At 44.0% G+C, this 12,563-nt stretch overlaps 1 protein-coding gene across 9 annotated transcripts in view; it reads left to right on the top strand.

Annotated features, from left to right (window-relative positions):
* The window catches only part of npnta (nephronectin a), a 61,068-nt gene that overhangs the window by 14,142 nt on the left and 34,363 nt on the right, over window positions 1-12,563 (top strand). For 3 of the 9 annotated variants that reach the window (XM_036954034.1, XM_036954040.1, XM_036954037.1), the window contains exons 3-4: window positions 1,399-1,455; window positions 6,486-6,578. The exons of 1 other annotated variant lie outside the window; for it this stretch is intronic. In XM_036954034.1, the coding sequence (XP_036809929.1) occupies window positions 1,399-1,455; window positions 6,486-6,578 (150 nt within the window). The remainder of the gene's footprint in view (window positions 1-1,398; window positions 1,456-6,485; window positions 6,579-12,563) is intronic. 5 more of the 9 variants (XM_036954036.1, XM_036954042.1, XM_036954039.1 and 2 more) reach the window with 2 other exon arrangements.

Raw genomic sequence — 12,563 nt, forward strand, 5'->3', positions numbered from 1 at the left:
CAGTTGCATCATATTCCATCTCTCTCATTCTTTCTCTTTCTCTCTCTCGCTCTCCCTACAAATGGAATCCCAAATTAACTCTCTCTTACTGGTCTATTGCTTTGATCCCGGATTTTGGAAAGAAATCCAAGAGGATACCGATCTTCAGTGCAGTTTTGCCTGAGACTGTTTAGCCGGTTTCCCTCTCGAAGTACAAAGTAGCTTGGATTAGGAGAGGACTTTTAATTGGTAATGGAAGCCAATGAGTGAGTGACAAAATGGGTAAACTGATACAGTTTAACCAATACCCTGGCCCTGACCCTTCACCCTGAGGGTGAGGGGTCACACATTTCCAAATTTAGGACAAATTTAAGCACCCATTAAATAATAATAGTCTTAAATAGCTTCTCTTTGTCTCGTTTTCTTCAAGGCCACTGATCTGCTATTAGCTGGATGGGGTAAATCCATTCAATAGAAAGTTAATCATGTAGTTTGATCTGTTAGTGGTAATGAGGTAAGTAAGAGACAAGGAAGGTAAGGTAATAAAAAGTACATGGATTCTGAAAGGGAGAAATCAATAGATTGTGTTTTAATTCAACCTGGGCCTAGGAAGGATCAAATACTTTGTCAATTGTCAATCTGTTCATACCTAAGCACTTGTATCAATTATTTGTCAGACACAGAGAAATATGCTGCGGCCTCCTTCAAAATGTGGTGACGGTGGTGGTATTTTTATCCATCAAAGGAATGGAGGAGGAAATTGAATTGAACATCACAGAATCTGCAGCCTGTGTGTTCGAAGAAAACGCCTCGTCTTTCTCCTCTCGGCTTGTGATGTGAACGTTCCACAAATATGCAATTAGCCAGCATGATGCCACGCGGTATCTCTGCGGAACCACGGCACAATTTGACCATCAATGTTACTAATTAAACGATCTAAACACCAATTTGTAAACATATTTCAAACATAGCTATTAGCTACTGGCAACATTGCGTGATGAGAAGCATCCATTCTCCATGGTGCTTATGCTAACTGCCATTTAAATTGAATTTTCACTTCGTTTCCCATTGACATCAATGCATTACTAGACTTAAGTGGAAGTTGGAATTCACCCCTGTGCTTACATTTAGTGTGATTGATCTAAACTTGAATTTGTATGCATATTCAAGATGTAGCTACTAGCTACATTGCATGTTGCGAAGGGGACGTGCCATCCAATGCTCCATTCTCTGTGGTTGTAACCATGTAATGTGTGTGACTCCTTGTTATGCTTTGTGCATCATTTTAAGAATGCTTTACTCGTCAAAAAGAGCACGGCTCTCTGGCTCTCTCATGCCTTGATTCTGTTCTCTCATCCAACCAAGACAAAACGCCTGCTGGAATGTTCTTTTCTTTGTGTTTGCACATTTGTTTTGCAGCAGGCGTCTTCGCTCTAACCCACAGAGTAGTCGGGAGAATACGGTGTCCGCCACAAGGTCAGCTGCTCCACATATTTCTTTCAAATAATTCTTGGCAAGACGAGGTCCTGAAGGCAGCGAGGCACACACATCCTCTGAATCCTGGCTTCACTGATTTATTAATAGTCACCTCCCCCCCTTCTCCCTCATCCTCCCCCCTTCCCCATCCCCTTGGCAAAGAAATATCTCCTCCCTTTCTGGCTTGAGAACTCTGGTGCTGCAGCCACCGTTTGGCGTTCACACCAGCAGCATGACTGAGATGTTTGGCGTTCACACCAGCTCCACACTTGACTGAGAGCTATGTGATGCCCTCAGATGGCTAAGTGTTAGTTATTCATTTCCTGTGAGTTTTATATCCTCATATAAACTATATACAGCTGCCTAGTTAGTACATGTAAACTTCATCAACCAAGAGCCTATGTAAAATAATTGTAGTTCAATGTAGATGACTTCCCAATCTTCAAAATGGTACGCCTACATCAGTGATGGAAGGGGGGGCTCAGTCGGGGTCTCAACTTACTGTTGCAAGTTAAAATAGTAGAATAAACAAGGTGCAATGAAAAAATGTGGTTGTGCATCAGCAGTTTTTCTCTTGTTATGTCAGTCACTGATAGTCACTCAATTAGCCCACGTCAGCTAAAGTATTTTAGAATGGTAAGTTAGTCTAGCGGCCAGCCATCTAAACTTAGTAATCATGGTGGAATTACCAGCCGGGGGGCCCCCATTGATTTTTGTTATTCAGTCTTACTCAGAAACCCTATCATATTAAAAACTGCATGCAAATTCTCTACACCCTGTGGCAAAATGCGTAGAAGTTTAGGAAATGATATGTAAAATAGCTCATTTTCCTCTGCCCCATGGCACAATGTGTAGAATTGCACGAAATGAACTCCGCTGTCAGATAACGGAATGCTAAAATGTTTTTTTTCTAGCAATACATATATGTCAAGCAGTACAGTAAAAAAATATCCAGCTTTTCTTCTACCCGAATACAATGATTTTGACAATCTCATATACTGTATCTTAACATTTGAACTGTCTTTGCCAAACACTGTCAAGTTACAGTAGTTAGTGAAATGTAGCTGGTGCATACTTCCTCATTCCAATGAAGTTCACAAACATCTGACCCCCAGAGACCAAAAGTAGACCAACATCCTTAGCGTAGACGTTAAAGCCCGTAGATGGTGATAGCGCTGACGCCATCCACGTATTCCTATGGAAGCCGGAAGTATTTGAATTTCAACCACGCCATGTTGCTGCACGGGGCTGAATGGCACCAAGAAATTGCTAAGGATCATGGTAAAAGTGGCCGTAACTAGCAAAGGTTCATGGTCGATGTAGTCGTTTTCATCCTGCCTGAGAGAGCCAACTCCACCGGGCGCGAGCCTCCCCGTAGCCTGCCGGCCCGTGATTGGTCTGTGTCAGCACATGGTCCTGTGTGACGACAAATGTAGTAGTCAGAATGAATCACTATTTAATTCAATATCTCCATTTGATTGACCGTAGGATTGAACTTGATGATAATAAACTAATATTAGAGGCTAAAACTGCCGTCCAAATGTTCTTTGGGGATGGGGGGGCGTTCTGGCGATTGTAATTTACATAGGCTTACTAGGCCAGACCAGGGCTTTTGGCACTGCTAGGTTGCTAGCAGCAGCTGACCAGCAGAGCTTGTGACTTCAGGCTCCAGTCTGGACACTGTGGGCCTGATCCTTAGATGGGCTCTAAGGATGGATGGCCAGAGGAATGCCTGACGCAAACTGGTGTGAAGGGTTGTCATCAGTAGGTATTCAGGGAACGAGAAGCGCGTTGAATTGGAGCATGTAGTTGCTCCTCTGCGGTTGCGGCGGCCATTTTTAGTTCCTCATGTGGTTTGATGTGGTCTAATGAACACAGGGTATTTCCCTGGGCCGCACCGCAGATTTAAAAAGACCAACCTTTCTCTGAACCCAACAGCCTGGGATGGGTTACTTCTGAGCATGCTTGTCCTCATACTACCCTCTGTGGAAAAACTTTAAAATAAAACCCCTCACAGCTCGCGACAGTGACCGTGTCAGCTGTATTAATAAATGATTTCATCGACTTTAATTGGCCCAAATCGCTGACCAGATAAGGACTTGACCTAACAAGTTTTACACGTTTCCCTGATTCAACTCCCCCCGCCAAAATATGTCGAACCCTTTTTTATTTTTAATCAGGGGCGTAATCTAGAGGTTTCACAGCTCACCTGCGTCCTCGCGTTAACACCTTATCTCATATATCCCAGGTTTGGAAAATGGGCTAACGCTGTCTTGTCTATTAGGTTACACATTCTAATAAAGTGGAATGAGACTACACAATGCTATCTCCTCCAGCTAAAGGAATCCCCACTAATGGCTGTGAATTCAATATGAACAATGTTCCTAGCCGAAATATGAACACTATCCCTCTATCGCCTCCAACGCCCCATGCTCAAAGGTTTAACTGCCACAATGATACGCTTCATATAGCTACCTAATTCGATTTCAATTGACATTTTGTGAATGGGCATTTTGGGTAACCTATATACTGGTGTAGGATCTTAATTGGAGCCGGGTTTGCTACAGCAGGAAAATTATCCTGCAGCAACAGGAAATGTGAATTATTATGTGGATTTTTTTTAGAGGTAGATACATTTTTTGTTAAGGAAAATCAAGTCTGAAATGTAAAAGGTGAAAACTCTTCTCGATGTGCCCTTGAGCAAGGCACTTAACCCTAATTGCTTTTGTATGTTGTTCTGGATAACACCATCTGCTAAATGGCTAACATGTAAAGTGTAAATTACAAACTTTAGAATACTTTTTAAGCCTTGAATACACTACAAGTGTACATTTTCCATGCTGTGCAGGAAAATTCTCAGCAACAAAGAGTGATCAAATTAAGATCCTACACCTGTAGGGTGTACTTCCAATGCCAAAATTAAACTTTTCATGCTTGCTTATATCTTTATAGTTAAGCAATGCTCAGCTAGCCTTCTGTACAGTTCCATTGTCTATTTCCACTAAGCATCAGTCATGATGTTGAGTCTCCACTCTTTCCCACTGAACCTCTACATTGTACTTCACATAATGATGGTATCAGGCGCACAATAAATCTGTGACAAGATAAGATAGCTCGCCCAGACGTGTCCAATCATGATGCACACATGCACACTCACCCCGCTTCCCTGCCACAAACACATATAACCCCCTACCCCGTCTCCAACTCCAACCGTATGGATAATTAAGGAGCCTGATTGGTCCCTATTATGACGGACTTAATGAAGCTTTTAATGGAAATTAGTACCAGTTGGCTGAGGCCCTGTATATCAGCCGTGGTTAGTATGCTGCAGGTGAACACAGTGAGCAGCACAGTTAGACAGAACAGAAAGCAGAGCAAGCCTCCAGCTCTGTGCCTGGGTCCCAAATGACACCCTACTCCCTATGTAGTGCACTACCTTGGAACAGGGTCAATTGAGCTCTGGTCAAAAGTAATGCACTATGAAGGGAATAGGGTAGCATTTGGGACTCGGGCGTCTCCAACACCAGAACACACAGAGATACTGTAAAGCGTTACTATTGCCTCAAGTCCTAATGCCTTCAGTTGCCCTAAACAACACTTCACGCAATGGGCAACCAGCAGTCAGAAAATATGATGTTTTATGTTGTTTCTACTGCCTGATACTGAACATAATGTTCAAGGCAAGCGTTTGCTTTTGTGTGCTTTAACGCCATGCTAATAGTGAGGTATGAGGCTATCCCTTTAGTTTAGCTGTGTAATAGTTAGGTATGAGGCTATTCCTTTAGTTTAGCTGTGTATTAGTGAGGTATGAGGCTATTCCTTTAGTTTAGCTGTGTAATAGTGAGGTATGAGGCTATTCCTTTAGTTTAGCTGTGTAATAGTGAAGTATGAGGCTATTCCTTTAGTTTAGCTGTGTATTAGTGAGGTATGAGGCTATTCCTTTAGTTTAGCTGTGTAATAGTGAGGTATGAGGCTATTCGTTTAGTTTAGCTGTGTAATAGTGAGGTATTAGGCTATTCGTTTAGTTTAGCTGTGTAATAGTGAGGTATTAGGCTATTCGTTTAGTTTAGCTGTGTAATAGTGAGGTATGAGGCTATTCGTTTAGTTTAGCTGTGTAATAGTGAGGTATGAGGCTATTCGTTTAGTTTAGCTGTGTAATAGTGAGGTATTAGGCTATTCGTTTAGTTTAGCTGTGTAATAGTGAGGTATTAGGCTATTCGTTTAGCTGTGTAATAGTGAGGTATGAGGCTATTAGTTTAGTTTAGCTGTGTTGGCCGTTTCCCACCGTAAATATCAGTGCAGCCGCTTTCAAAGCCAGGAAAATCAGCACTTCAGCGCTCGCACAACGTTCAAGTGTTTTAATCGCTTAGGGCTTGTAGGCTTTGAAATGGATACAAATCAACAAGGAAACAGGATTCTCTCTCCCAATAAGCCAGCGCTGTACAGTAATACCGTTTATAACTTATATGAAAGCATGGTTTCACATGAAAATGTTATCTCTGTACATTGTTGAACCACAATTCCCATCGCCCCTAATCCCAAACAAATATGACACACACGCCGCTGTGCTTGCATTGTCGTACTTAGTAAATCAACAAATCAAAGAAAATGTTACTAGTCACGTGCACCGAATACAACAGGTTGAAACCTTACGTTGAAATGCTTACTTACAAGCCACTAACCAACGATGCAAGAAAATGTTTTCTAAATGATTTTCTAAAAAACCTAATAAACTAAAGTAGATCAACAGTAGTATACACCAAGTTACTGAACAAGTCAGACAGGATAAATGCTTTCTCACATCTGATCTGAGACCAGGGCTTGTATTCACAGAGTGTCTGAGAGTGCTGATCTAGGATCAGTTTAGACTTTTAGACCATAATGAATAAGATTGCATAGACACCGGGCACCTGATCCTAGATCAGCACTCCTATTCTGAGACGCTTTATGAAAACAGGCTGTGAGTGTGTTCCGGGGTACTGCTCTTCTCACTTGCCTCTCTCCTATCTATGGGAATCCTCCCCAAACAGCTCTGTGCCAGCACGGGTGTAAGCATGGAGACTGCGTAGGACCCGGCAAATGCAAGTGTCACCCCGGCTTCACTGGAAAAACCTGCAATCAAGGTAAGACCGTCCTCCTCACCGCCGACCAGTAACTGGGTTGATGTTGTGATCGTGACATTGTGATGCTTAATGACGTTGTGATTACACCCTACACTAAGATTGGATAGAACACTTGGTGTCTTCTGTGTGAAAATACACTGTACCTTTCATACTCCTGTAGAGAAAAAGGGAGAGAGAGTTAGTCAGTTAGTGCGAGAGAGAGAGAGTTGGAGAGAGAGAGAGAGATAGAGTTTAGGTAGTTAGTGAGAGATAAGTAGAGAGAGAGAGAGTTGGTGAGAGAGAGAGAGATGGGTACTTAGTGAGAGATGAGAGAGCGAGTTAGTGAGTGAGAGATGGAGTTGGTGAGAGATAGAGATAGTCAGTGAGAGAGAGTTGGTGAGAGATGGAGTTGGTGAGAGAGAGAGATAGTCAGTGAGAGAGAGAGCCATAGTGAGTTAGTGGTCGTTCTAATCTGAGCCAGCATGCCTTTACTCAGTTCTTCATGGCCCCTTTCATCCACCTCCATCCAGACCTGCTGACATTAACATTTTCCAAAGGAAACGAATGGAAGTCAAACTTCACCCGGCCCTGAGCGAGGGCATGATAATCATTGTTTATTGTCTACAATGCACACAGACATAGCAACAGGAACAGGCGTATTAATGTTGCCGTTTTATTCATTGATTCATAGCTGATGCAGGATACAGGCAGCTCTCTCCATAGTGGTTAGATACTATAATCACACAGGAGAGGGTGGTAGAAACAGCCTGAATCAGCACAAATGGAAATGCCTGCTGTGCGCCGGGGCCCGCACACACACACACACACACACACACACACACACACAGTGAATGATGCCTGGAGTGCAACCTCCCTCTGCAGATAACATCTCAATTACTGTCCTGAGATAACTCAGAGAGCAGGCTGAAAACGCAGTGCAACGAGTAGTCCGTTGAGAGTTACCACACAGTGAGTGAGTGAGTGAGTGAGTGAGTGAGTGAGTGAGTGAGTGAGTGAGTGAGTGAGTGAGTGAGTGAGTGAGAGTGCTTGCGTGCGTGTGTGTGTGTGCGTGTGTCTGTGTCTGTGCCTCTATATTGAATTGAATGACCCCCTCAGTCAGGGTTAGTTTCAGGTAAATCCAAGTGGCTTGAAACTACTTGTGGAATTGACGCCTTAAGACAGGAATAGGATAGCATGTAATTAAAAACAAGAAGGGTGAGAGAGAGAGAGAGGGGGCGAGAGAGAGGGTGCGAGAGAGAAGGGGGGAGAGGGGGTTAAAATCCTTTCCGGAATGTAGAAATGAGTCATCGTACATGTCTCAGGCTAAGGTGGCCCATGGCAGGTTGGCTGAACTTTGATGCAGTCGCTAGAAAAAGAATCAAACATGGGTCATGTTCGTTAGTAACCAAAGGAAGAGAACAGACTCAAACTGGGAGGGACTACTTAGACAGGTCCAATAAAAAACATTACATTTTAGTTTTCAGCTGCAAAATGTTTTAAAACATTTTCCGTTGCGTGCTCTAATGAACACCTCTGACTTCCTTACTTCGACTAGGACGGACGTTGCTCTTTTATCAATGTACTAATAATAATTAGACTTGTCTGACAAACTATCATTTAAAAATATTCCAATGCTAAAGTGTGCTTGGAACTCAGTTGGCAGAGCAGTGCTGTAGACAAGCACTTGGCTTTGACATCTGGTGTGACTGACTGAAGAGCTCATTAAAGGGGCAATCTGGGGATTTTTCAAGCGATCGATCATTTAGAGATCATGTATGTCTAATATATTTAACCTTCAGCAGGAATCATTCCACGTCACCTTAGAAACATCATTAATTATTCAAAACCTAAAGATTGGATTTATTTTCTCCATTCAAAGTAGTGATTTTCTGTTAACTGCTGATTTACCGTTCTAATGTCAGTGGAAGACACACTGTGAATGTTCATTTTCCTTTATGCCGATACTTGATTGATCTGTCTATCTGTCTTATGTTTAATTCATGTTCGGTTAGACACCCACTTAGAACTGTAATGGTTGAAATAGTGATGTGGCGTTGTAAACACAGAAACATGTTTACAAGCAGTAGTTACAAGTATAACACAAAGGCTACACACACACACACACACACACACACACACACACAAGAGAATTCTCTTCGATTATAATCACAGCCGTATATATCCCCCCCCAAGCAGACACATCGATGGCTCTGAACGAACTTTATTTAACTCTCTGCAAACTGGAAACAATTTATCCGGAGGCTGCATTCATTGTAGCTGGGGATTTTAACAAGGCTAATCTGAAAACAAGACTCCCCAAATTTTATCAGCATATCGATTGCGCAACCAGGGGAGGAAAGACCTTGGACCATTGTTACTCTAACTTCCGCGACGCATATAAGGCCCTGCCCCGCCCCCCTTTCGGAAAAGCTGACCACGACTCCATTTTGTTGATCCCTGCCTACAGACAGAAACTAAAACAAGAGGCTCCCACGCTGAGGTCTGTCCAACGCTGGTCCGACCAAGCTGACTCCACACTCCAAGACTGCTTCCATCACGTGGACTGGGAGATGTTTCGTATTGCGTCAGATAACAACATTGACGAATACGCTGATTCGGTGTGCGAGTTCATTAGAACGTGCGTTGAAGATGTCGTTCCCATAGCAACGATTAAAACATTCCCTAACCAGAAACCGTGGATTGATGGCAGCATTCGTGTGAAACTGAAAGCGCGAACCACTGCTTTTAATCAGGGCAAGGTGTCTGGTAACATGACCGAATACAAACAGTGCAGCTATTCCCTCCGCAAGGCTATCAAACAAGCTAAGCGCCAGTACAGAGACAAAGTAGAATCTCAATTCAACGGCTCAGACACAAGAGGCATGTGGCAGGGTCTACAGTCAATCACGGACTACAGGAAGAAACCCAGCCCAGTCACGGACCAGGATGTCTTGCTCCCAGGCAGACTAAATAACTTTTTTGCCCGCTTTGAGGACAATACAGTGCCACTGACACGGCCTGCAACGAAAACATGCGGTCTCTCCTTCACTGCAGCCGAGGTGAGTAAGACATTTAAACGTGTTAACCCTCGCAAGGCTGCAGGCCCAGATGGCATCCCCAGCCGCGCCCTCAGAGCATGCGCAGACCAGCTGGCCGGTGTGTTTACGGACATATTCAATCAATCCCTATACCAGTCTGCTGTTCCCACATGCTTCAAGAGGGCCACCATTGTTCCTGTTCCCAAGAAAGCTAAGGTAACTGAGCTAAATGACTACCGCCCCGTAGCACTCACATCCGTCATCATGAAGTGCTTTGAGAGACTAGTCAAGGACCATATCACCTCCACCCTACCTGACACCCTAGACCCACTCCAATTTGCTTACCGCCCAAATAGGTCCACAGACGATGCAATCTCAACCACACTGCACACTGCCCTAACCCATCTGGACAAGAGGAATACCTATGTGAGAATGCTGTTCATCGACTACAGCTCGGCATTCAACACCATAGTACCCTCCAAGCTCGTCATCAAGCTCGAGACCCTGGGTCTCGACCCCGCCCTGTGCAACTGGGTACTGGACTTCCTGACGGGCCGCCCCCAGGTGGTGAGGGTAGGCAACAACATCTCCTCCCCGCTGATCCTCAACACTGGGGCCCCACAAGGTTGCGTTCTGAGCCCTCTCCTGTACTCCCTGTTCACCCACGACTGCGTGGCCACGCACGCCTCCAACTCAATCATCAAGTTTGCGGACGACACAACAGTGGTAGGCTTGATTACCAACAACGATGAGACGGCCTACAGGGAGGAGGTGAGGGCCCTCGGAGTGTGGTGTCAGGAAAACAACCTCACACTCAACGTCAACAAAACTAAGGAGATGATTGTGGACTTCAGGAAACAGCAGAGGGAACACCCCCCTATCCACATCGATGGAACAGTAGTGGAGAGGGTAGCAAGTTTTAAGTTCCTCGGCATACACATCACAGACAAACTGAATTGGTCCACTCACACAGACAGCATCGTGAAGAAGGCGCAGCAGCGCCTCTTCAACCTCAGGAGGCTGAAGAAATTCGGCTTGTCACCAAAAGCACTCACAAACTTCTACAGATGCACAATCGAGAGCATCCTGGCGGGCTGTATCACCGCCTGGTATGGCAACTGCACCGCCCTCAACCGTAAGGCTCTCCAGAGGGTAGTGAGGTCTGCACAACGCATCACCGGGGGCAAACTACCTGCCCTCCAGGACACCTACACCACCCGATGTCACAGGAAGGCCATAAAGATCATCAAGGACATCAACCACCCGAGCCACTGCCTGTTCACCCCGCTATCATCCAGAAGGCGAGGTCAGTACAGGTGCATCAAAGCTGGGACCGAGAGACTGAAAAACAGCTTCTATCTCAAGGCCATCAGACTGTTAAACAGCCACCACTAACACTGAGAGGCTGCTGCCAACACACTGACACTGACTCAACTCCAGCCACTTTAATAATGGGAATTGATGGGAAATGATGTAAATATATCACTAGCCACTTTAAACAATGCTACCTTATATAAATGTTACTTACCCTACATTATTCATCTCATATGCATACGTATATACTGTACTCTATATCATCGACGGTATCCTTATGTAATACATGTATCACTAGCCACTTTATACTATACTATGCCACTTTGTTTACATACTCATCTCATTTGTACATACTGTACCCGATACCATCTACTGTATCTTGCCTATGCTGCTCTGTACCATCACTCATTCATATATCCTTATGTACATATTCTTTATCCCCTTACACTGTGTACAAGACAGTAGTTTTGGAATTGTTAGTTAGATTACTTGTTATTACTGCATTGTCGGAACTAGAAGCACAAGCATTTCGCTACACTCGCATTAACATCTGCTAACCATGTGTATGTGACAAATACAATTTGATTTGATTTGATTTGATAGATTTGATTTGACACACACACACACACACACACATACACAGTGCAGTGCAGTAAGGTGCATGCTTGGGGCTAGGCATTCTGCTTCCACAATAACTGAGTGGTGAGCACAGAGGAATGATCCTCAAGGCACTGTGATTAACAACAGTGTTAAAGCACCACAACACAGCAGATGTTTGTGACAGCGACAAGAGGGACCATCGAGGTGATCGTTGAGGAGAATTCACTCTCCCTCTTACTTTAAAGTCTCTCTGTCTAGAATCCAGCTTGGTTAGGAACGTGTCATTATGTCGCTCTTTCTTCCTGTACCACTGTAATGGCTAGACCAATGTATACCCATGATCTATTCATATTAGTGAGCAATCATTCCAGCAACTTAGTGTTGGGATTAGAGGTATTACAATTGTACATTGCTATTAATTCCATGTCATTGATCAAACATCCCCTGCAATAACACCAAATGTTCAAAATGTTTCGCTCTATCACAATTACTGATCAGAACCGTGTCCCGCTTGTTTTCAAATGTTAACGCTTTTATTTATTTACTTTCTGCAGTTCAAACAACGGATTTACCAATCGCAGATTGTCCCTTTAACAGAATGACATCTTGTCATGGTGGGGCCATGGTGGTGGGGCCAGATGGGTACTGATGCTGTACCACACCAAATCAAACTCATTACCAAGATAATCCAGTTAGCACTGAGACGACGTGCCAGAACCCCCCCCCCCCCCCCCCCCCCCCACTCCATCACTCCCGCAGATCAAAATCCCTTTAATAAGATGATTATTTTCTACGGGAGGTTTCAATTAAACCCTTGTCTCCCACTGTTTAGATGCCATTAAAAGGTCCTGTGAGGGAGGGAGTGCCATGTAACTGTTTCAGACATCAAAATAAAAATATCTGTAATCGAGTTGTACAATTATGAGACCTCCTCTCTCCATTTATTTTGCTCTCTGTCTCTCTCTCTCTACATTTATCTCTTTATTTATCTCTTTCCCTCTCGTCTCCCCCCTCCCCCTACATTTCTCTCTCGTATACGTGTCAGCGAGCCAGC

The sequence above is a fragment of the Oncorhynchus mykiss genome, chromosome 19 (genome assembly GCF_013265735.2).
Source record: "Oncorhynchus mykiss isolate Arlee chromosome 19, USDA_OmykA_1.1, whole genome shotgun sequence".
Taxonomy (NCBI): Eukaryota; Metazoa; Chordata; class Actinopteri; order Salmoniformes; family Salmonidae; genus Oncorhynchus; species Oncorhynchus mykiss.